The sequence below is a fragment of the Ostrinia furnacalis genome, unplaced genomic scaffold (genome assembly GCF_004193835.3).
Source record: "Ostrinia furnacalis isolate ACB-3 unplaced genomic scaffold, ASM419383v2 OfSCF1913, whole genome shotgun sequence".
NCBI classification, from domain to species: Eukaryota; Metazoa; Arthropoda; class Insecta; order Lepidoptera; family Crambidae; genus Ostrinia; species Ostrinia furnacalis.
This window is the reverse complement of record NW_021132152.1, coordinates 745,801-771,465: the sequence shown is the minus strand read 5'-3', so window position 1 is coordinate 771,465 and position 25,665 is coordinate 745,801. Positions and strand designations below refer to the sequence as shown.

Genomic DNA, 25,665 nt, shown 5'->3' with positions numbered 1-25,665 from the left:
AAATTGCTAAAATTAAATGAGTTTTATGAGTTTTTATGAGTTTTCATTATCAAGTAATTTAGTCTCTACTGCAAGAGCACGGCCCTTTCTAATTAACCAGAGGCATATGGAGGATTTGGCCTACACTCCCCACACTGACGAAACGGGTTGGGGAGGCCTGATGTTCGTATACAGGGTGGAAACGTTAAGTGATCTCACTCGATTATTTCTAAACTATACAATATATTAAAAAACTGGTTACTGATCCTGAAAGTGCTTCATGAGCTCTTTCAAACGGTACCAATAATAGGTTACAGAATAAACTGCATCTAACTGAAAATTCAATGTTTCCAGCTTCCATACTAAATGTATGCCAGACACAACATTAGAAGTGTAATTTTGTAATTTAATAATAAACTCTTAAAATAAACTCGTAAATTGTATTCTTATTTCAAATTATTCATAGAAAACATTGGTTTTAGGTTTTACTCGCTATAATATTGTCAAGAGATGAGTGTCATGACTGTGGTAGTACTAAATGTATGGAAGAAGGAAACATTGAATTTTTGGATAGATCCCGTTTATTCTGTAACCTATTATTGATACCATTAGATAGAGCTTGTGAAGCACTTTTAGAATCAGTAATCAGTTTTACGATATCATGTGTAGTTTTTAAAATAATGTGACTTTACCAAATGTATGGAAGCTGGAAACATTGAATTTTCGGATAGATCCAGTTTATTCTGTAACCTATTATTAATACCGTTTGATAGAGCTCATTAAGCACTTTCAGGATCAGTAACTAGTTTATTGATATCTTGTATAGTTTAGAAATAATCGAGTGAGATCACTTATCGTTTCCACCCTGTATTTCTCCCTCAAAAACGGGACTATTCCCACCTCTCGTTCCCACCACTGCAACTCCTGTGTAGCCAGGATTTACAGCTTGACCGCCTCAAAAACCCAACCAATGAAGGTCAAGTTTGTCCTGGGGGAAAGTTAAACTGTCATTTGACCCGCAATGAAATTAATCAGAAGAACATACTAGGAGGAGTTCGAAACTCCTATGTTTTTCTCCTCCTCATATTTCTCCCTTAGTCGCCTTTTACGACATCCTAACCTTTGTTACGTCCCCTGTCCCATTCTCTTCGCACTGGAGAGAAGTCGAACCTTAACTTCGAACTCCTATGTTCGTCTGATTAATTTTGTTGCGGGCAATGACATTTTAACTTTCCCCCAAGTCAAACTTGATCTTCACGGGTTGGGTTTTTATTAACGGTCAAGCTGTAGATCCTTATTTTCAACCGACTTCAAAAAAGGAGGAGGTTCTCAATTCGACCCGTATGTTTTTTTTTTCTATGTTTGTTACGCGATAACTCCGCCAATTATGAACCGATTTTAACAAATCTTTTTTCTGCGTATAGGTAATACCTCAAGGGTGGTCCCATTTAAATTTAAGAAAAACCAACCCCCAAGGGTGGAAAATTGGGGATGAACTTTTTTATATGCAATATCTCCGCCGATTATAAATCAATTTGAACGATTATTTTTTTGTTGAATAGGTATTATCAAAAGGGTGGTTTCATGCGAATTTGAAGAAAATATTTCACCCCCAAGGGTGGAAAATTGGGGATGAACTTTTTTATACCCAATATTTTCAATTTTTAGTTTTTTTTTGTGTTCACGCATTTGAAGTCGGTTTTATTTTTTTTAAAAGTTATTTTAAGACATCCACGGGAAAGTTAGGTGGTCCTATTTAATTTCCAGAAACACACATTATATCGTTTTTTATTTATTTTTTCTAGGAAGTACGACAAACTCCAGAAGAAAAAAGAAGAAATCGCCGAAAAATTGCAAGGATGCAAAAAGAAGACAGTAACCGTGCAAGCAGACATCACACAGTCTAATAAGAAGAAGAAGAACTTAGACCAACTTCTAGAACAAGAAAAAGGAAAACTGATCGATTTGGAATTGGTAAGTTGCTTTTTCTATTGGTTTTAATTCTGGTCATCATCATCATCATCTCAGCCAAAGGACGTCCACTGCTGAACATAGGCCTCCCCCAATGCTTTCCATGTTGCCCGGTTGGTAGCGGCCTGCGTCCAGCGCCTTCCTGCTACTTTTATGGTGTTGATGTGGCCTGTAAATAGCCACACCAGGAATAAAATGCGGAGAAGAAAGATGATGCGGGGGTCGGCTGGTGACTCCAAACAACTCAAAAATACAGCTGCATAAAACGGAAACCACCAACCTGCGGATCAGGAGACGGAGACCAGGCTTCGAGGGTCGACCCGTCAATATTTCTTGCGGTTTACTTGCGGTTTTATTATTTCAATATATTCAGCGGACTTTTTACATTTGACTGACGTTCCAAGACAACGAGTTTCTTCTTCTTAATTTTCTATCAGAGGTTTTTCGCGTGACACTTGACACTGGCCACTTGGCTCCTGCGAAGGTGCTGGCCCCGAATCCGATAAACAGATTGGTGAGAAACCAGCTCATGCAGCTAGATAATTTTGAGAGTCAATTTTGGAGCCACCGAAGAAAAGGAAGATAAGAAATTTGGACATAGGCCCAACCAGGTGTCGTCGGTCCACCTTGTGGGTGGACGTCTCACGCTGCGTTTTCTGGTACGCGGCCTCCACTCCAATTAATAAATTCTGGTATCAGACTACAACCCAATTGAGCTGACTGCGCAACGAGCTGGAATGCGACTCTCCCTCGCACTAACCTGCACACCTCACTGCGTTGGCCCCGTCCGTACCAGAGCGTCGATGTGACGTCACGGCTACTAATTGCGCAGTTAACTCGATCGGGTTGTATATGGTTCTAGGTGTCTTACATTTCATTCATTTAGAGTAGGCGCACACCGTTGATTTTTCATCGGCCGATAGTTTAGTCGGGCAGTTGATCAGTATGGGCACAGAATAAGTAATAGTACAGGTACAGAAGGATTACTCCGCAAGACGATTTAAATAAATGCGAGTCTTGCTACGACGCGATACAGTGGAATTCAGCTCGCACAGCACTACGTACCTACAATTTTATTCACCTACAAGTTTTGTCTCTTTCTATCGCGTGCCTCTGAACGCTTCTTACGCTGTTAGGGTTGCTGTCTAGTGAAAAAATAATTAATCTACTTATTTGTAATAACGTACGTATGTAGGTAAGTATGCATTCATTATGGAAAACCTTCATAGTAGGTTAGGTTCCTATACTATCCTAAGAATTATTGATTACCTACATGGCCAACATACCTTTCAGCATCTTTGGGAAGCGAAAAAAAAAAGATAAATCCGGTAGATTACTTTTCGAATTTAAACACCCGAACGCCGCACAATATTTCTTTCTCTCTATGTCCATTTTTAAATAATACTTCGATCATAGAATTATAATCATACTACAACGCACGCCAGCGTCCTGACGGGCGCGCGCGTGACACTCGACTGATATAATACCCGCCGGCGGGGCGCTTCGCTGTAGGTAATTATCGGATGTACCGCGCGGAGTGAGCCAGGCCTGGTATGGGCATGTATGGGAGTGCGCACACTACGCCGATTCGATTTGGCCGATTCTTCATACAATTTAAAATCGGGCTCAACTATCGGCCAACTAAAAATCAACGGTGTTCGCCTACTCTTATTTCCTACAATGACGTATTAAGAAGTCACTGAGTTAAACTATAATAAAACTTATTTTATTTCGTCAGATTCCAGAGAAAAATAAAAGGGAAATCGAAGACTGTGAAAAGCTACTGGTCAAACATCAGGAAAACAAGGAAAAGGCTCAGGAGGAATTGCAGACCGTTATGGCTGGAGTAAGGTATGGTTTACATTAGAGTTTTGTTGTAAAATAATATGGAATATCACTTGTTATATTTTATAATTCCATATTTATCGGTTCGTCTGTCAACTGCCTAACTAAAATGCTTGCTGTTGAATGGATAATATTGGTACTTAATTTGTTAGAGTTATATCACGTTTTATTTCACAAAAAGCTTAAGAAAATTCTTATTTTTTTTTACAAAATTCCTTATACGTCGACGTTCGCAAAATACCTATAAAGTGGCAATTTATTGCTAAAGTTTTGTATGGCCTATGGATGATATTTAATTAGTTTTTTTTTTATAATAAAGAATCGACAGTAATGCAAGTACATATTCGCGTTTAATTACTTGTTTGCTTTATCCAGTATATTGCAGCATTTTAGTTCCAAAACCTATATTATATTTAAGCTATTTTTGTAAGACATACCTAAACATAACAATATTTTTTCCAGATCAAAAACCCAAGGCTTGCAAGAAACCAAGGACAAACTGCAAGCAAAGCTTATGGACCTCAAAAAGATAGTGGACGAAGCGAACAAGGAATACAAACTAGCGGAGTCTGAGCTCAAAATATACTTGAGCACAGAACAGAAGGAGGCAGAAAAGTTGGAGAATATGAGAGAAGCTTATGAGAAGGCCGCTAAAGATTTGGATGAGAAAAAGGCGTAAGTTTGATATTGTAGAGCAGGGGTGGCCAACCGGTCGATCGCGACTATTAGTCCAGTCGATCGTGGCAAGGCAAAAAATACTACATGATTGTGTACTAAACTATGCTGTTTCATTTAAGATTTCAAGAAGTGTGTAAGTGGTAGACCCCTGGGTTTTGTTAGTAAAGAGTAGATCTTATGTCTAATCAAGTTGGCCACCCCTGTTGTAGAGTATTATAGCTTGATTGATATAAATAAATGAAAGTATTTTGTGTTCCTATTTAGATATCTCATTCAAAACTTAGCGCATTTGGGCAGCATATATGAAATATCCTTAGCAGGAAGGCGCTGAATGCAGGCCGCTACCAACCGTGCGATGTGGAAGTCATTGGGGGAGGCCTATGTTCAGTAGTGGACGTCCTGTGGCTGAAATGATGATGATGATAAAATTGTCCTTGGACATTACACAGCACCATCCAGTCTCAAACTTAGCAAAGTTGGTACTATGGGTACTAGACTTCTTGGTAAATACTGGTACTAAACGACAGTCCTTTAGCTGAATAATTGATGATCATAATAATAGGCTCCTTTTCTGCACACACTATTTTTTTATGTTCTCTAAGTTTTACTATACGAACTAGTAGCAAACAATAGTTAATTCACCTACAATATGTGTCAAATAACTAATGTAATAATCAATTTTAAACTTTTCCCAGGTTACAACAAGAGCTGAATTCAACTGTGCCAACGAATGAGAAGAAACTTACAGAATTACAAACTCAACTGCAGACATTGAAGAGAGAAGAATCGTCAGTGTCGGGTGAAGCGAGATCATTGAGGTATTTTATTAATTACACACGTTATTTAATAAGAAAAATCTGTACATATGTATTTATAAAAAAAAAATAATCTATTTCCAAAAATACTTGTATACAGAGTTATTACCGAGTCTTCCCGGTAAGTAGTCAGAGACACTTGTATTGGGAATAACTCGCTTCTTCCCATTAGGATATCTCTAATTAATTTTAGGAGTATTAGTTCACTAAGTAAGCATTTACTTTGGTATGTAAGAAAATTTACAGCAGTAAATTGTAATAAGTTATGGTAGACTTTCATTGGCATAGAAAGATTTACGCTTAATGATAGTATATTAAAAAAGAAAAGAATAGGATAATGCTCGTTATGTGTGGTTGTGTGTAGGAGTGTATATGTTACGGTCAAAGTGATAAATGTGAAAATTATGAATAATCGCCGGTTATTATGAATAATTACCGCATGATTTGGTAAATGTGATTAATATGAGGTCATTTATGTGTGTATAAAACTAAATAGGCGGCTTAGGGGTGGCCCAAGGGCCCCCCCCCGCCGCACCTTAACCTATTTTTCACTTTAAATCAAAACATTATGTTATAGGCATCATAGAAAAGTAATATTATGCAAGAAACATTCCAAACTCATTATGCCAAATTATATTAATATATGATATCAAAACGTTCAAAAGTTTGGCTGTACACGAGCACGTACACAAGATGTTGTTCTAACAAGAGCTGAATTCAACTGTGCCAACGAATGAGAAGAAACTTACAGAATTACAAACTCAACTGCAGACATTGAAGAGAGAAGAATCGTCAGTGTCGGGTGAAGCGAGATCATTGAGGTATTTTATTAATTACACACGTTATTTAATAAGAAAAATCTGTACATATGTATTTATAAAAAAAAAATAATCTATTTCCAAAAATACTTGTATACAGAGTTATTACCGAGTCTTCCCGGTAAGTAGTCAGAGACACTTGTATTGGGAATAACTCGCTTCTTCCCATTAGGATATCTCTAATTAATTTTAGGAGTATTAGTTCACTAAGTAAGCATTTACTTTGGTATGTAAGAAAATTTACAGCAGTAAATTGTAATAAGTTATGGTAGACTTTCATTGGCATAGAAAGATTTACGCTTAATGATAGTATATTAAAAAAGAAAAGAATAGGATAATGCTCGTTATGTGTGGTTGTGTGTAGGAGTGTATATGTTACGGTCAAAGTGATAAATGTGAAAATTATGAATAATCGCCGGTTATTATGAATAATTACCGCATGATTTGGTAAATGTGATTAATATGAGGTCATTTATGTGTGTATAAAACTAAATAGGCGGCTTAGGGGTGGCCCAAGGGCCACCCCCGCCGCACCTTAACCTATTTTTCACTTTAAATCAAAACATTATGTTATAGGCATCATAGAAAAGTAATATTATGCAAGAAACATTCCAAACTCATTATGCCAAATTATATTAATATATGATATCAAAACGTTCAAAAGTTTGGCTGTACACGAGCACGTACACAAGATGTTGTTCTCTTTTATGAAATTTGTTAGTACTAAGGTTGAATTATTAAATAATCACTGTTAAATGTGATTAATTTATCACTTTCACCGCGACTGTAATGTCAATGTGACCCAAGTCAGTGTAAAATAAATAACTGAATATCATTTTACTATTTAAGGACGTAGGAAACTTTCTTATTAACCCGGACAGGGATCGTACCTAGGGTTGCCAGGTCCAAAAACACAAAAGCCGGACTCGGTGCTTAATTTGGCCTTAAAAGCATTTTTTTACCATGCCGGACACAACAATTTTTGGTCGGACAAGTCCCTAAAAAGCCAAACATGTCCGGCTTAACCTCGTAAGCCCGGATGTGCCTCAGAAGGAACTGAAACTTTGTAGTCAGTAACGCCGAGACATTTTCGGAGGTGATTTCGAAGTATCGCCGGATGTGCCTTCAGAGGAACTAAAACTTTAGCGATAAATTTAAGTTCAAAAATTCGCGCCTATCGAAAAAAAAGAGTGATAGTCTATGGCTTAAAGTATTCAAAATCAGGTATCCGAACTTATTAATATAAAAAAAACAAAACGTCACTGTCAAATTGTCATTTTTCTTTGACAAGGTGGTTCGTCCGAGAAGACGTGATGTGCGATTATTTTTTTTTCTTCACGTATACGTAGTTTAATTGCAAAACTGACCAGTATAATGTAAGTTAAAATACTGCTAAACAAGCAAAAAAATTATTTTTCCCAATTTGAAGTAGTTTTGTAAGATTTTCTTTCGTTTGAAAATAATAGTTCTTTGCAAGGAACATTCGGTCTTGATGGTGAAAGTTTTATTTTTGTACATTTTTCTATTGAGATGGGATTGAGTATTGGACTATTAAAATTATGATATGATTGAGAAAATTTACCATGAGAACGTTCTGATTTTTAGTTTAGTAAATATTATAATTAACATGAATATTCACTTTACTTCTTATACATTTTACCCTATCATTAGTGTATGTTATAAAACCGATAGTACTTTTAAAAGTACTAATTATGAAACTTTAAATAAAATTAAAACCGTTGTACCTTTTCAGTTACATTTATTAATATCATTATTGTATCTTTATGTAGTATTAATTTATTAAGAAGGTTACATTTACGTTTCACTTTAAAGTATAAAATACAATTTATTTACTTTTACTTTTTAAAGTCTGTAATACCGAATGTTCTTTTAAGAGAAAACATATTTTTATTATTTTTCACCTAAAATAAGCTCTATGCACTATTATATAGAGCCCCTGAAAAGATGAATGCAAAAGAAAATCTCTAACATAGAAATTTTTTTACTCGAAGTGCTCGGCGTTTACTACTACAAATTATTCGTTCTTCTGAAAGCACATTCGGCGATACTTAGAAGTCGACAAAATTTACTCTTCGGTCTTACGAGGTTAAGCCGGACACCTGGCAACCCTAATCGTTACCGTATCAACTAGAGCCGGTCAGTGTTCTTTGTATGAAACTACGCCTCATGCCAAAAAACGCCTCGCCGCGCGTTTGATAGCGCGCGAAAGGCGATACGTGTTGATCCCTTTCCGAGTTGATAAGTCTGCTATGATATTTATATTGAAAACATCTACTTTCATCGGAAATGTATATTTTAGGGCTCAATTAGAAGAGTCAAGGCAAGCGATGAGCGCGAATAGATCTCGAGGCAGGGTGTTGGACGCTCTAATGAAAGAGAAGAAAAGCGGAAGACTGCCGGGAATATTCGGACGACTGGTAAGTATCCTTTTAAAATAATTTTTTTAAGAGCTTGTTTTATGGTCGAAAATACATGATACCTAAAACTTTCAGCTTCCACTTTCAAGTTTATTCCGGCAATTTTTGTATAGCTTTGGAGTCGGTGCCGACAGATTTCTGCCTAAGTTTCATCATAATCATTTCAGCCATAGGACGTCCACTGCTGAACATAGGCCTCCCCCAATGACATCGCACGGTTGGTAGCGGCTTGCATCCAGCGCCTTCCTGCTACCTTTATCAGGTCGTCGGTCCACCTTGTGGGTGGACGTCCCACGCTGCGTTTTCCGTTACGCGGCCTCCATTCCAGAACCTTGCTGCCCCATCGGCCGTCAGTTCTGCGTACTATGTGCCCTGCCCACTGCCACTTCATCTTGATAATCCGTCGGGCTTTGTCAGCGACTTTAGCGAAAATGATACTTATGATATTTTCTCCTAATAAATAAGTAGCTATTTTTTTCTATTGTTCAGCGCACTTTTTTGGAAATCTTAATATGTAATTGTCATTCCAGGGCGACCTAGGAGGTATAGACGCGAAATACGACGTAGCCATATCGACCTGTTGCGGCGCGCTCGACAATATCGTGTGCGATACTGTGGAGACGGCCCAAGCTTGTGTTGAACACTTGAAGCGACACGACATAGGCCGCGCCACCTTCATAGCGCTGGACAAACAGCAGCATCTGATCAGGAATATGGAGGCTAGAAATACGTAGTGAGTATTTTTAACGTTATTTTGCTGCGAGCTTGCCTAAAAATCGATTGTCTATCGACAGTATCGATAGCCCATTGCGTGTCCCAAATCACTCATACTTGAGTGAGTCCATTTAGTCACTTCAAGAGGCGAGAAACAGTACACTTTGATCAGGAATATGGAGTCCAGGCTTTTGACTGAGTTTCTTCATCATCATCATCGGGTCATTCAGTCACATAATCATCATCAGGTCATTTAGTAGAGACATGCAAGCGTGCGTCGAACACTTGAAGCGACACGACATAGGCCGCGCCACCTTCATAGCGCTGGACAAACAACAGCATCTGATCAGGAATATGGAGGCTAGGAATACGTAGTGAGTATTTTTAACGTAAAGGATTACCCTATTGTGCTGCGAGCTTGCCTAAAAATCGATTGTTTATCAATACGATAGACTATCGAAGGGCCGTCTATCGATAGTTAAATAATATCGATAGTGAAATAACACAGAATTCTATCGTTAGTATCGATACTATCGGTCTAGTTCTTACAATCGATAGTATCTTAAAAAATACGGTACCCTAAAAAGGCGATACTATAATGAGCTACGTCATTATCGACATTATCGAGAAAATAGTGCTATCGACTATGAGTGAGTTTAGGAGGGCGCTATTGATCTATCGATAGTCGATTTTAGGCAAGTCGGGTCTTTGGGTTGGTGGTATAGACTCTACAATATCGTGTGCGATACTGTGGAGACGGCCCAAGCTTGTGTTGAACACTTGAAGCGACACGACATAGGCCGCGCCACCTTCATAGCGCTGGACAAGCAGCAGCATCTGATCAGGAATATGGAGGCTAGGAATACATAGTAAGTGTTTATTAATGTTATTTTGCTGCGAGCTTGCCTAAAAATCGATTGTCTATCGACAGTATCGATAGCCTATTGCGTGTCCCAAATCACTCATACCATCGATAGTTACATAATATCGATAGTTACATCATATCGATAGTGAAATAATACAATATTATCGATAGTATTGACACTATCGGCCTAGTTCTTACAATCGTAGTATCTTTAGAAAAAAAGGGCGATACTATAATGAGCTACGTCACTATCGACACTATCGAGAAAATAGTGCTGTCAACTATGAGTGAGTTTAGGAGGGCGCTATTGATCTATCGATAGTCGATTTTAGGCAAGTCGGGTCTTTGGGTTGGTGGTATAGACTCTACAATATCGTGTGCGATACTGTGGAGACGGCGCAAGCTTGTGTTGAACACTTGAAGCGACACGACATAGGCCGCGCCACCTTCATAGCGCTGGACAAGCAGCAGCATCTGATCAGGAGTATGGAGGCTAGGAATACATAGTGAGTATTTTAACCACCCACGCAAAGGAGGATAAACTTACCTAAATATCGAATATCGATAAAATCTATCGAAGGGCCCCAAATCACTCATACTGGATGAGCACTATGGAGAGTGGGATAATATCGATAGTATGGGTCTAGTTATTACAATCGATACATCCGATATTATAATGAGCTAAATAGCTCATTAATAGCGCAATAGATAATAAAATTATTATCGATACTATCGAGAGAATAGTGTAATCGTTTGTATGAGTATCGATTATATCGATTATACTGATAGTTGACTTTTAGACAAGATCAAAAGAAGGCTAGCATAAGATTGGTGTTTCTATCTATATTATGTGTAGCTCCCGAATGAACCGATCTACATTTTGGTAGTTATTTAAATATTTTTAACTACCCACAGCTATCCCTGGCTAAGTGTGATTATTTATTTATAGTTTCTGAATCAGCTGTAAACATGTACCTACACAGTCCATTTTCTGTCTCTTTTTGTCCCTCTGTAATCTCGTAATTTTTCAGTCCAGAAAACGCACCTCGTCTCTTCGACCTCGTAAAAGTGAAAGACGACCGAGTGTTGCCAGCGTTTTACTTCGCGCTCCGAGACACGCTCGTGGCGAAAGACTTGGAGCAAGCGTCGAGGATCGCGTATGGCCACACCAGATACAGGGTGGTAACACTGAACGGTGACGTCATTGAGATAGCCGGTAAGTTTGTGATAATTTTTAAGGCATTTTAGTAATAACTTTCTGCAAAGTGATTACTTGAGGGACTATGAAACTTAACTATGTTCACTGGTAGCTTATACAAGGCTTACAGGGCCAAAATTTTATAATTAATGAGTTAAAATTTCCAGAAGATCCGTAGGTACAATACCCGGCGATAAATATTGCACATTGACCTTTAGAAAGAGACAATCGGCTAATTTCGGTTTCGTAGAGCGTTATCACTGTCGCACTTGAACAACGACTGACAATGACGTTTTGTCAAAGTGTTAACAAACTTTATTTATTTTAAATGTGTGCAATTGATTTTGTAATTTTTTTTTAGCAATTTAATTTACAAAATCAAAATTAAATTGCTAAAAACTTTTTATAGTCGTGAAAGAAAAGTGGTTCACAATGTGTTAACGTATTTGTCGAAGAGAAATACTAAAGGTTCGGACATATTTTCATTGAATAATGTTTTGTCAATGACGTTTTGTCAATCGTATAGGTAGTGTGCGACAGAGATAACGCTCTACGAGCCGAAATTAACCGATTCTCTTTCCAAAGGTCGATGTGCAATATTTGATGCCGGATACTGTAATTGATATAGCTCGTAGAACAGATGGTTATTGTGGCAGAAAAGGTATCAAAGACCGAAAGACTTAGCGTAGGCAAGCCTCCCACTCGGCGGACTGACGGTCTGATACAGGCAGTTCAGGATCGGCCGTTGTAACCCTTGGAGACCTATGTCCAGCAGTGGTTAAAACAGAACGAAATAAATAAAAACTCATAAAGCTCATGTATTTCTGTACGAGGGTGGTCTGAAAAGTTTCCGACCTAACATAGATACAAGATTTTTTTTTCTTAAAATTTATTTTTATTTTTCTACATAGTCTCATCTACAGTAATTAGTCGGCGCCAAAACTCGGATTTATTGCGCCCAAACTGCGCCAACAGAGCATTGGAAATGTTCATTCGAACACGTCGTTGGTCTGACGTTAGCAAACGCGGCACCCAACGCGCGGACAGCTTTCTCATGCCTAAATCTCATATTTAGTATGTGACAAACACGTTCTTTAGACATTTTCATTGCCTCTGCTATCTCTCTCACTTTAATTCGGCGGTCGTCTAACACCATTTGGTGAACTTTAGCGATGTTATCGTCAGTAGTTACAGTTTTTGGGCGTCCCGAACGTTCATCATCTCCCAAGCTCTTACGGCCACGTTTAAATTCGGCTGCTCAAAATTTTACTGTGGTAAATGACGATGAAGAGTCCCCGTACACAGAATCTAACTCATCTTTGATTTGCTTAGGGGTATTCCCTTTCAAAAACAAATATTTTATGACAGCTCGATACTCGATTTTTTCCATTTTCACAAAAATACTCACATCGACTCACTCAATCGACTTTCAAATAAAAACCGCGCGTCAAAAATGGCTGAAACTTTGAAGTGTTGCTGTCAAAAGATGCACAATTACATTCCCTGACTTTAATTCATGTGTGCTGCCATCTTCACGTTGAGGTCGGAAACTTTTCAGACCACTCTCGTAAATAGGCTCTAAAAAGCACTTTTACACGTCCCAGTATTAACCCTGCCACTGCTTCAGGACAATAAATAGGCCAGTGCTGAGAAGAAGCAGCGCAAGAAACTCAGTCACTATTGCCAGCCTCTTTTTCAAAGGTTTAGGTTTAAATCTGTTTTGTTTATAAGTTCCCTCCTTTTTTTATGGTACTTAATTTTTTTTTCTTACTTCGAGTTATAATTTCCAGGTACTATGTCCGGTGGTGGTAAAACGACGATGCGTGGTCGCATGTCCAGTTCAGTACAACAAGATACCAGCGAACAGGATCCGAGGGTCATGCAGCAGAATGAAAGACAGCTGGCTAGCTTAGAACAGAGGTGGGTTGAGTTGTTTCATACACACGCCAGAAGTATCAGGTTTGATGTGACATTAGCGAAAATGATTTGAGGGTTTTGAGAGGCAACTAGCTTCCTTGGAGTAGAGGTGGGTTGCTTTAGGCACATGCTTAAAGTATCAGGTACGATATCCGGTGGTGACATAAGCGAGTAGATCTTGCAGAATGAGAAACAGCTGGCTTTCTTAGAGAAAGGTGGGTTGCTTCAAACTTATGCCAAAAGAGTCAGGTTTGATGTCCAATGGTGACACCAGCAAATAAAACCCAGGCCCTTACAGTAGATTGAGAAACAGCTGGCTTTCTTATAGCATAGGCGGGTTGTTTCAAACTCATGCCAAAAGTATTGTGTTCTATGTCCAGTTGTGTCGCCAGCGACAGGACTTAGGGCTCTTACAGCAGTACAAAAGCAGCTGGTTTCCTTGAAACAAAGGTGGGTAGCTTCAAACACATGCTTAAAGTATCAGCACAGAATAATAATAAGTACTACGTACAGAAGTTTTACTTCGCGAAGGTATTTAAACAAATGTATGCTCAATGTCATTAACAATATGGTGTAATTTAGCCTGTCTCAAGAGTCAAGCACCATTTTGTTGACAAACGTCAGTGTTCGGTACTGCGCCGAAGCTATAGGGCTGACTTCGGTAAAATGATGTGACGTGAGGTGCCAAACTGCGGAAAATGGCGGAGTAAATACATGATTTAGCATGAATTATCCCAACTAATATTATAAATGCGAAAGTAACTCTGTCTGTCTGTCTGTCTGTCTGTCTGTTACGCTTTCCCGCTTAAACCTCGCAACCGATTTTGATTAAATTTGGCATAGAGATAGTTTGAGTCCCGGGAAAGAACATAGGATAGTTTTTATCCCGGTTTTTGAAACAGGGACGCGCGCGATAAAGTTTTTCTGTGACAGACAAAATTCCACGCGGGCGAAGCCGCGGGCGGAAAGCTAGTCATGAATAATATTAACTACTTATTTACCTCTCAGTGTCTTGAGGCAACTTAAAAAAGTATATTCTGTGTTTTTATTATTATTTAGACAGTCAAATACTGCACAGTATTTAGCACACCATTTTCTTTATTTTTTTCCATCATACACAAGAATACGCGTGCGTGAGTCAATGTTCGCTCGTATGTGAGGCCTTGTCGAATAGTATCCTGTAGGTGGGCCATCGTGCGTGTTTTGTTTTCGATGTAAACTCGCGGAGATGAACAGGCCTGGTATCAGGTACAATGTCCGGTGGTGGTAAAACGACGATGCGTGGGCGCATGTCCAGTTCAGTACAACAAGATACCAGTGAACAGGATCCGAGGGTCATGCAGCAGAATGAAAGACAGCTGGCTAGCTTAGAGCAGAGGTAAAGTATCAAGTTCAAAGTCCGGTGGGGTCAAGATTACTGAATAATCTAACGGGGCTATTCCTACCTCTCGTTCCCACCGCTGCAACTCCTGTGTCGTTAAAGCTTGACCGCCAATAAAAACCCAACTAGTGAAGGCCAAGTTTGCCCCGGGGAAAGTTAAACTGTCATTGGATCTGCAACGAAATTAATGAATAATTGACACTCATATCGTTTTATGAGAACGATAGAATACTCAATTACTCATAGAACGTTTTCATTATTTATGTACGCCTTTTGTATACGTGATTTGTAGTCATTTTAGGTAACCGCAGCGCAAGCAGGCCTGGCTCACTCCGCGCGGTACATCCGATAATTACCTACAGCGAAGCGCCCCGCCGGCGGGTATTATATCAGTCGAGTGTCACGCGCGCGCCCGTCAGGACGCTGGCGTGCGTTGTAGTATGTACCTAATTCTATGATCGAAGTATTATTTAAAAATGGACATAAATAGAAATAAATATTGTGCGGCGTTCGGGTGTTTAAATTCGAAAAGAAATCTACACCGGATTTATATTTTTTTTCGCTTCCCAAAGATGCTGAAAGGTATCTTGGCCATGTAGGTAATCAATAATTCTTAGGATAGTAGTATAGGAACCTAACCTACCATGACTACTGCTCAGAATGCGTTCGTTCGTTACAGCCAAATGACGTCCACTGCTGGACAAAGGCCTCTCCCAAGGTTTTCCATAATGAATGCGTACTTACCTACATACGTACCTCATTACATATAAGTAGATTAATTAATTTTTCACTAGACAGCAACCCTAACAGCGTAAGAAGAGTTCAGAGGCACGCGATAGAAAGTGATAAAACTTGTAGGTGAATAAAAATGTAGGTACGTAGTGCTGTGCGAGCTGAATTCCACTGTATCGCGTCGTAGCAAAACTCGCATTTATTTAAATCGTCTTGCGGAGTAATCCTTCTATACCTGTACTATTACTTATTCTGTGGCGCAAGCCAATGTTGGGACTCAGTTTAGTTACTGTTTTTTCTAGTTAGTACTTTTAAGTCTTTGACATAAACATCATTGAGATTACAATATGTAGGTATACATGCAAACAATCGTTTTAAAATACATGGGTACCCATATGCCATAGTTCCCAAACGTTATTTAGTTTGAGACTAGATGGCGTAGTGTAAAGATATGTAATTACATTTATTTATCACTAGCTTTCCGCCCGCGGTTTCGCGCGCTTGGACTACATTATCTACATATTTTCACTTTTTCCAAAATAAAATATAGCCTATGTTACTCGTGGATAATGTAGCTTTCGAATGGTGAAAGAATTTTTAAAAACGGTCCAGTGGTTTTTGAGCCTATTAATTACAACCAAACAAACAAAGTTTTCCTCTTTATAATATTAGCGTAGAAAACTACGAAAGATACACTAAACATCTATTATCTCCCAAAGGCTAACAGAACTCCGCGGCGAGCAAAGCAACCTCGAAGACTCGGTCGTGTCTCTGCAAAGAAGCACTCGCGACGGCAAGACTACCCTTAACAAACTAAACATCGAGCTGAAGAGCTTGACTGAACAAGTGCCGGTGTTGAAGGTATATGTAGTTGTTTACATTCATCATCATCATTCCAGCCACAGGACGTCCACTGCTGGACAAAGGCCTCCCCCAAAGATTTCAAAGTCCTGTAGCTGAAATGAATAAATAAATAAATCTGAACAATTTCACACAGCGCCAGCTAGCCCCAAAGTAAGCAACTTAATGCTTGTGTTATGGGTGCTAGCTTAACGGATATACTACTTGTATATACTTTATTTTTTTTAAATACATTAATATTATACATAGTCACACCCAGACCCGTCCAGACCCGTCACAGAAATTAAAATTCATCATTTCAATTTCTGCCCGGCCGGGAATCGAACCCGGGACCTCTCGGCATAGTAGTCCGTTCTGAACCACTACACCAAACGGCCGAAATAATAATGAATGTTAAGAATATTTTTATCAAAATCGGATTTGATTTTTATGAGTTTTCATAAAAATAGTGGGCCAGTGCTAAGAATGAGCAGTTACAGTCACTTAGCTTTATTTCTCTAAAACTGCCATACGTTTCTTTAAGAAAGCCGTTGATATTTTACTAGCTTTATTTGTATTTCCCACAAGAAAAAGGAATTTGTTCTCTCCGTACAAAATTACAACCGTTCTCTGTCACGTCTTTTGCTCCCTCTCACTCACTCATTATATTTCACTCAGTTCCTTTCGTTCCATTTCACTCCTACACTTCTAGTATATTAAATAGTGTTTTCTGATTTCCAGAATCAAATTAAACAACAAGAGAGTAAAGCGGCTTCCAGCAAGGTGGATGAGCGACAAAAGGCCAGGCTTGAAGCGGCGCTACAAGCCGCTGAAGAAAAGCTTAATAAAGCTAAATACGACGCTGGAGAGGTAAAGAAATGAAATAGAACTAATCATTAGTATTTAATTAGGTTTTTTTATACTTAATAGTTGGTACCACTTGCGAGTGACATTTTCTTACTCTAAAGTGACGCCAACTAGTGAATTTCACAACATGTCAATCTTTAACTTTGTTAAAGAAACAAGATTAAGATCGGGTTGCGGGTTCAATGTCAGTTTAACTTTCCCTTGCCCTGTGTGGGTTGGGATTTTATTAGAGGTAAAACAACTATAGGTCTTAGCTAAACAAAAATAGCAGCGGTGTTAATAAAGTTTCTGATAGCTGATAGCCTACTAAGAACATATTTAAAATAAAACTTTTGGTTTCCTAAGTCTCGGATAGAGCACTGTTTGTTTCACAATAACATTCTTGACACTATTTCATTTAGCAATCAAAGATAGGTTCAAATAAGCATAACCAGTTCGGTATAAATGTAATTTACTTTTCAGAAAAAGTCTTAGATTTCTAGTTTTTAGTCTAATACTTTCTGGAAGCTAATCCAGACCAAGACATATATCTAGGCGAAGATAATGTTACAAATGTAACATATTTATTAAATGACTTATGTTTATTCTCTCGTAGGTAGAAAAAGAAGTGCACGGAGTTGACGCCCAAATATCAGCTGTGGCCGGCGGCAAGGTCAAGGACCTCCAGCGCAACGTTGACGACCTGGCCAAGAAGATTGATAAAGTTTCTACGGAAATCACCAAGCTGAAAGTAGCTATTAACACTAGCATAAGGTACTGTTTGTTTCCAATCATCATCATCATCATCATTTCAGACACAGGACAGGACGTCCACTGCTGAAAATAGGCCTCCCCCAATGACTTCCACATCGCACGGTTGGTAGCGGCCTGCATCCAGCACCTTCCTGCTACCTTTATCAGGTCGTCGGTTCACCTTGTGGGTGGACGTCCCACGCTGCGTTTTCCGGTACGCGGCCTCCATTCCAGAACCTTTGGTGTTTCTTTAAGAGATCGAATCGGAAATGAGGAGATCCGTAAACGAACTAAAGTCGCTGACATAGCCCGACGGATTAGCAAGCTGAAGTGGCAATGGGCAGGGCACATAGTACGCAGAACTGACGGCCGATGGGGCAGCAAGGTTCTGTTTCCAATACCACCATTAATTATATCATTTTAGTGTCCAGTGCAAGAAAAAACCCTCTCTAATTTACTTTTAATGTGGTTGGTTGAAATTTTGCATTTAGATCAACCACAGGACAGAGTATATTATTAAAATTATAATTATCGAGTTGAGTGTTTCGATCTTTCATTCGCGAAAACCCTCATTAGATTAACATAGGAGTTTTTTTAAATATTATGTACAGACGATAGCATATTATCAGCATTGCAAAACAGCCTGTTTTACAACGAAATAAGACAACGCCGTGTTTAATGATTTATTTAAATAAGCAAAAGCTAGTATGCCCGCGACTTCACCCGCGTGAAATTTAGATAGTCACGGATCGTCATAAATTATAGCCTATATGTTATTCTGGGTTATAAATAATAATACTGCAAAGTTTCATCAAAATCTGTTCAGTAGTTTTTGCGTGAAAGAGTAACAAACATGTTCACATCCAGACTTCCATATAAACTTTCGCATTTATAATATTACTAGCTTTCCGCCCGCGGCTTCGCCCGCGTGGATTTTTGTCTGTCACAGAAAAACTTTATCGCGCGCGTCCCTGTTTCAAAAACCGGGATAAAAACTATCCTATGTTCTTTCCCGGGACTCAAACTATCTCTATGCCAAATTTCATCAAAATCGGTTGCGAGGTTTAAGCGGGAAAGCGTAACAGACAGACAGACAGACAGAGTTACTTTCGCATTTATAATATTAGTTGGGATAGTAGGATTAAAGGCCATAATGTATTGACTTTGACCTATATTTTATTATGAGAAGTTTTAGGATAGTCTGTTATAATCATGAGATCATACAGACGCATTAATAAATGATTTATATTTTACAGAAACGCGAAGAAGTCCAAAGACAAAATCAACCAAATGGAGGCAGACTTCAAGGAGACTGAGAAAAATTTAGAGACCTTGAACAATCAGAAGAAACAATTGACTTTGGAGAGTGGACAGCACCAGAAAGAATTGGAAGAGGTAAATATTAAACGGGTTTTCTAATGTTCTACTTTTCAGACTTCATAAAAGGAGGAGATTCTAAATTCAGTTATGTTTTGTAACGCAGTATCTATTGCAATCGCTTCAGTATGATCTACACTAAGGCTGGGTTGCACCATCTTACTTTAACTTTGACAAACGTCAAAAATCTGTCAAACTCCATACAAAAAGCACCGGTTATCGTTATAGTTACGGTCAAAATTAGGTGGTGCAACTCAGCCTAACAGTCGACAACACTTCAGGCAATTTTGACACCTATAACAACGTAACAATGATTCCACAGTGAAGATTGATTTGTTGGTGTTTTTTTGCTGCCGAAATATAAATCGCTGTGACCATCTCAATAAATGCTAACATTTCTACTATAAAAGCTAACATACCAGCTCAGGTGTATTTTAATTTTCACATTTTCTCAATGCTCAATAATAATTGAGCATTGAGAAAATGTGAAAAAAAGCAATAGCTTTATCATACTTTTTGTAAATAGGCATAAACATTTGATAGGTTTACCAGTGTGTACATATACAAAACACAAATAAGTATTTTTATAAATTATATTATTTATGTTTTAAATTCTAGCTCGAGGAACAAATAAACGAAGGCTCAGGCGAGTTTTCCGGGCTGAAACAAGAGATATCGAAGCTACAGAGCAAAGAAAATAAGATCAAAAGCGAGCGTCTTGAGGCTAACAACGCTGTCAGCAAAATGGAGAAGTCGATCGACGATTGTAAGAGCAAGACGCCTATGTGGGAGAAAGAGGTAAGTACACTGGTCATCACAAAAATCGACCCTCCCGCGACAAGCACTTTCAAACGTATGCATCCCCACTTCCCACCAATATTGGCACCATTTAAAAGCCTAGTTCTAAACTTCATTTCATTAAAGGAAAGGTTTTTACCCAAAAAATGTGTCTGTAGAAAAATCCAGAGTCACTTCTTCAAAAATAGGTAGTTACGCTTGAGCCAACTTTTATGGCTATAAAACTGTTAAGTTGGGATTAATCGCTATCCATCTGTTAAAGAGGACATGTGAGATCATTGTTTGGTTTTATAACCATAAAAATTGGTCTAATTGATCCCAGAAGTGAGCCCAAAGTGAGGTCTTTTTTTCAAGTCACATTTATTGTATATCGCGTTTATGTTAATCGTTTATTAAGAAATTAAATGTGTTTTTCTTTAAGGATATTTATTGGGCTTTCAAATAACACCAATATTGTTGGGGCACCATGATTATGTCAGTAGAAACGAGTTTTCCTGTAAAACGTAGGTGGGCCGATTTTTGTGATGACCAGTATATTTTGTGGTCATTTTCTGTTTCTTTTTAAATCAAATTATATGTTTGTCAGATATACTGGTTGTACGTCAAAATCCATACAAAATCTGTTAAAGTTATAGTTACGGTCAAAGTTAAGGTGATGCAACTCAGTCATATATTTCAGATGATGATGTAACAGAATTCATAAGGTGATACTAAATGCGTCGGCGGACGTGTGTTCTCTAAAAACAATCAAATTAGAAAAAAAAATTAATTTAAAATCTCCTATTCTTATACTGTGCCAAACATAAACGAAGCTTGTACCATTTTTACCAAATAACGGATATAAACGTGCTTAATTTTTGTTAATAAATACTTACACATATAATTTTTAATGTTGTCCAATAAAACAGACACGAATATCGCTCACAGATATTTGTATTTTGCCTAGATTGGCTAGATGACAAAATTTCAATTATTTGTCCAATTAGAAAACTCATATTTTTTATCTTCTTTCATAATTTAATAATAACAGTGCTAGTCGATTTTTTACTCAAAAGTGACGTCACGCGACATTTCAACTCAATGTAATACTGTAATTATTCGATTATGAAAAAAAAAATGAGTAAATTTTTTTTATTATCCGTCTGACGGACTGAATAGAATTTCGATTTCATTACCCAGTCATTATCCCTATTGAACCGTTAATGTAGAGTATCTCATGCTGTTTCTATGTTTACTTACCTTTAGTAATATAAGCTTTTTTCCAGCTAACAACCCTAAAACTAGAAGACCCAGGCATTGATCTACCGGGCATCGAACGTCCTGAACCGTTACAGCGACACACGCCTGAGGAATTGGAGGAGGCCGCGGTAGACGAACTAAGGAACAGATTAGCGGCTCAGAAGGCACGCCTGGGGGAGGCTAAACCTAATATACAGGCTATACAGGTGACATATATAAAATATGTGTTGATACTTAGAGGTGTGAATAGTGTTGCAAAAAAACGGTTTTTTTTCTGGTGTGAAAAAAAAACGTTGAAAAAAAACCTGAAAAAAAAAACTGTTTTTTTTTCTGGAGAAATCCCCTTTAGGTTTATGTTTATTTGAACGTAGTTGGCTTAACGCAGTTGGGGTGTGTGACGGACGGAGAAAGTTCAATATCAAATTATTTAGTTTTTGTGCTATTCGAGTGTTCTTTTCGAGTGTGATTACCAACTAAAATACCTGAGTATGCCGAAACGAGTATATTCAGGCCTAAAATGCAAGGCAGAAAAAAAAACCAAATTTAGAAAAAAACGGATCTAAGGTTTTTTTCATGTCTTTTTTTTCAAAAATCTGAAAAAAAACAAATTTGTTTTTTTTTTTCATTTTACATCACTAGGTGTGAATGCTGTCATTACACGAAACTTATTTCTAAAGCTTCAACCACACCAACGCGTGCAGGCTTATAATATTCTCTAGTTCAACGGAGGTCAACGAATTTTTGTTTGTTTTGGACTGAAAGCTGCTATTGCAGGGAGAAAATTTTTGAAACATTTCTATATTGTATTATAATTCATGTTTTATTTGATATCTCTAGTCCCATCCATCGATGTAAAACTTGTCTTGATAGTCTAGCGACTCAAAACTAAATTTTTGTTGCAAATCGTTTCAATAATAGCTACATAATATTTGCTTTTCTTGTTTTAACTGTGGTTAAGTGTTTTATCTATGTCACTTTAATATAGGATTACAAAGCAAAAGAAGAGTTATACTTGAAACGCGCGGCTGAATTAGACGAGATTACAACGAAAAGGAATGAAATGCGCGCCCTCTACGATCAGCTGAGGAAGAAACGGACGACCGACTTCCTGTGCGGTAAGATATTAAAATAAAATTAATTCAATATTATGAAGCCCTTTTCAGGGACCATACACGTTCGAATATAGCTTGCACTACCACCACTTCGGGACAACAAATCGGCTGGTGCTGAAAAATGGTGGCAGAAATTCAGTCTCCTTAAAATTGTGTAAATTGAATTGAAATACTACTTCATGTATATTAGACAAATAAATAAGACAACTCAGCCTAAGAAATAAAAGGAGTTTTCCACTAAACACCCATTAAATGAGGTCTCTAAAACTTTTTTACATTTATGAGCGCATTTTTAGGTACCTAACCAGCGCTTGTCCATATTGTTAAATAACTTCTGTATTATGTGTCTTTAGAAATATCTTTGTCTGATACTGTTTTTGTTCCTCAGGCTTCAACACAATAACAGCGAAACTGAAAGAGATGTACCAAATGATCACGCTTGGAGGCGATGCGGAGCTCGAATTGGTAGATTCGCTTGACCCGTTCACTGAAGGAATCATATTCAGGTAAATTGAGCATTCAAATGTTATATAAGCCATGTATTAGTGCCAAAAAAAAGCTCCTGACTTTGATGTTTAAACAGTCAGCGTCAAATAGTTGATAACATAACTCTATTGCAACAAAGACGACTATTTGAAGCTGACTGTATTATGTATCAAGTTTTAGCCCTGAAAACCCAAATAACGCTGAAGTTACTTAACTGTAGAATAAGATTTTTTGTAGCTTGGGTGCAATAAAAAGTTAGTAGTTGGCGAAATGTGTAAATTAGCCACACCTCATAAAACGCCTGACTTTTGACTAGTGTATTAAGTACGCTATTGTTCATTTAATACTATAGTCTTTTTCACCTAAGATGATCCGTATGACACTTCAAGGTTATCCATATTACGCATACTACATAATATGCAGAATATTTTTTAATTAAATATTTGTATTTTATTAGCAATAAAAAAATTAAAAAAAACTACTTGTCTTGAAATATATACTAAAATCTGAGTCTATTGATTATATTTTAATTAAATACGATGTAAAAATATTTTTTAAACTATTATGTTGCATTTTTACTATAGAATTATCACTTCACGGGATTTATTGCAACAATATCTATTTTAACGGTAAATAAAATATAGTCGCGGGCAGACTAAGTCTGCCCGCGACCATGACTCGTGCAACCGAGCCGAAACGTCGGGAGGGTAAATATTTTATTTACCGTTAAAATAGATATTGTTGCAATAAATCCCGTGAAGTGATAATTCAAAAATATTTTTGTTATGTTTTTGTTAAATAACACCTATACAAAATATTTCTCTAAGAGTAGGTTTTACTAACTCTTAGAAAAAAATCGATAGATAAATCGCTAATATGGTTTAGTTATGTGACATCTCTATAACTTTCAAACTCGAAACGTCATACGAATCATCTTAGCTGAAAAAGACTATAGAGTTATAAATTAGATATTATTACTCTGAATCCTATTTTATTTTACATTTAATTAATAATAATTAAGTCATTTTTATTTAATTTTTAACACTTATGGTATATCGCAGTAGGTTAAAATTACTCAACTTTTTATTCCAGCGTCCGTCCCCCCAACAAATCTTGGAAGAACATTTCAAACCTGTCCGGCGGTGAGAAGACGCTGTCTTCTCTAGCGCTGGTCTTCGCATTACATTACTACAAGCCCACGCCTCTTTATGTGATGGACGAAATTGACGCCGCTTTGGACTTCAAGAATGTGTCCATTGTTGCTAATTATATTAAGGTATGTGGTGAACGTTGTGTGGTAGAATAGAAATTAACCCTGGGTTGCACCATCTTACTTTAATTATAACAAAGTCACAAATCCACCTAGCAGGAGGCCTGCCCACGCTACGTCTTCCAGCCCGTGGTCGCCACTCGAGAACTTTCCTGCCCCAACGGCCATCGTCTCTACGAGCTATGTGCCCCGCCCACTGCCACTTTGTTTTAGCAATTCTGCGAGCTGTGTCGGTTAATTTGGTTCTCCTGCGGATCTACTAGGTGGACCGACGATCTGGTAAAGGTCGCGGGAAGAGCCTGGATACGGGCAGCGCTGGACCGTTCATTGTGGAAAACCTTGGGGGAGGCCTTTGTCCAGCAGTGGAAGTTATTTGGCTGAAACGAACAAATCTGTCAAACTCCATAAATACACTCGTTATCGCTATAGTTACGGTTAAAGTAAGATGGTGCAACCCAACCTAAGACTCCCCGTTGACTACAGGGTTTTAGTCGGCTGATAGTCGTTATGAACATGTTTACATTACACCGATTTGGTGTCGGCCGATTCCTCACACACATTGGAAGCAGACTGCCGACTAAACTATCGGCCGACAAGTCTGATGTTTGTGTGTTGTTTAATATTACTTTATTTCTAGAAAATAATTCCACCACATCCCTTTTTAATCGACTTAAAAAAAGTGGGTACCCAATAAACTTTCTTGGGTGGTCCGGAGATCGCTTCTTAGTGATGAGACGGCTAAAAATGTGCCGTTTTGATTTTTTATATTTCTTTGATTTGTCAGTTTTGGGGGTGTGCACTAAAGAGTATCTAAATCTATCTATCGATAAAATTGGGGAAAGCTATATTTTTGACACCATTATCCTTTTCCACAGGAGCGTACGAAAAACGCGCAATTCATAATCATCTCGCTCCGCTACAACATGTTTGAAGTCTCCAACCGCCTCGTCGGCATCTACAAGACCGAAGACTGCACCAAATCGGTCACCATTGAGAACAAAGTACCAGAACCAGTCGCGAACGACGTGGCTGCGTGATTATGAACCTTATTGCATTGTTAAAAGAGTTAAAATAGGTTCACTAAGGCCCAGAACACACGGTGAAACGCAATTGCAACGAAACTGCAACTTATAGTTACTTTTGGGTTGCATCTATGTTTCTGCCATAGATTCTGTTGAGACCACACGTGACGCGACCATTTCAAACCGGTTTCAAACTGGTCGCGTCATGTGTAGTCTCTCAACGGACGCCATGGCAGAAACTTAGATGCAACTCAATAGCAACTAGAAGTTGCAGTTTCGTTGCAATTGCGTTTCACCGTGTGTTCTGGGCTTAAAACGTGCCGACAGTTTTATCAGTTTTCGCCCGTATTCACAAACAGTACTATGAGGTCTCACACTGCGCGTGGACGCACAGGGTGACACACGAACCAATCTGAGCTCTATTCAACGCTGTGCGTTCGATTTGCTTCACGCGAGCATCGTTTGTGAATACGGGTGTTAGATTCGGTTCTCACTATCGGACCGAGTTTTATCAGTAACTTTCTGTTGCATGAATAATTTTGATGCATGCAATCAGATTAAAAGCATTGTT

At 38.1% G+C, this 25,665-nt stretch overlaps 1 protein-coding gene across 1 annotated transcript in view; it reads left to right on the top strand.

The window, feature by feature from the left end:
• glu (structural maintenance of chromosomes 4-like protein gluon) overlaps positions 1 to 25,283 on the top strand; it is a 47,947-nt gene extending 22,664 nt beyond the window's left edge. Inside the window, exons 7-24 of the mRNA XM_028306315.1 lie at positions 1,785 to 1,953; positions 3,689 to 3,801; positions 4,258 to 4,470; positions 5,169 to 5,291; positions 8,427 to 8,544; positions 9,075 to 9,277; positions 11,155 to 11,339; positions 13,112 to 13,241; positions 16,071 to 16,212; positions 16,933 to 17,061; positions 17,654 to 17,811; positions 19,047 to 19,185; positions 19,786 to 19,965; positions 21,231 to 21,410; positions 22,190 to 22,319; positions 22,705 to 22,822; positions 23,895 to 24,078; positions 24,948 to 25,283. Of these exons, the coding sequence (XP_028162116.1) occupies positions 1,785 to 1,953; positions 3,689 to 3,801; positions 4,258 to 4,470; positions 5,169 to 5,291; positions 8,427 to 8,544; positions 9,075 to 9,277; positions 11,155 to 11,339; positions 13,112 to 13,241; positions 16,071 to 16,212; positions 16,933 to 17,061; positions 17,654 to 17,811; positions 19,047 to 19,185; positions 19,786 to 19,965; positions 21,231 to 21,410; positions 22,190 to 22,319; positions 22,705 to 22,822; positions 23,895 to 24,078; positions 24,948 to 25,109 (2,776 nt within the window). The 3' untranslated portion in view covers positions 25,110 to 25,283. The remainder of the gene's footprint in view (positions 1 to 1,784; positions 1,954 to 3,688; positions 3,802 to 4,257; positions 4,471 to 5,168; positions 5,292 to 8,426; positions 8,545 to 9,074; positions 9,278 to 11,154; positions 11,340 to 13,111; positions 13,242 to 16,070; positions 16,213 to 16,932; positions 17,062 to 17,653; positions 17,812 to 19,046; positions 19,186 to 19,785; positions 19,966 to 21,230; positions 21,411 to 22,189; positions 22,320 to 22,704; positions 22,823 to 23,894; positions 24,079 to 24,947) is intronic.
• Positions 25,284 to 25,665: the final 382 nt, after the last annotated feature.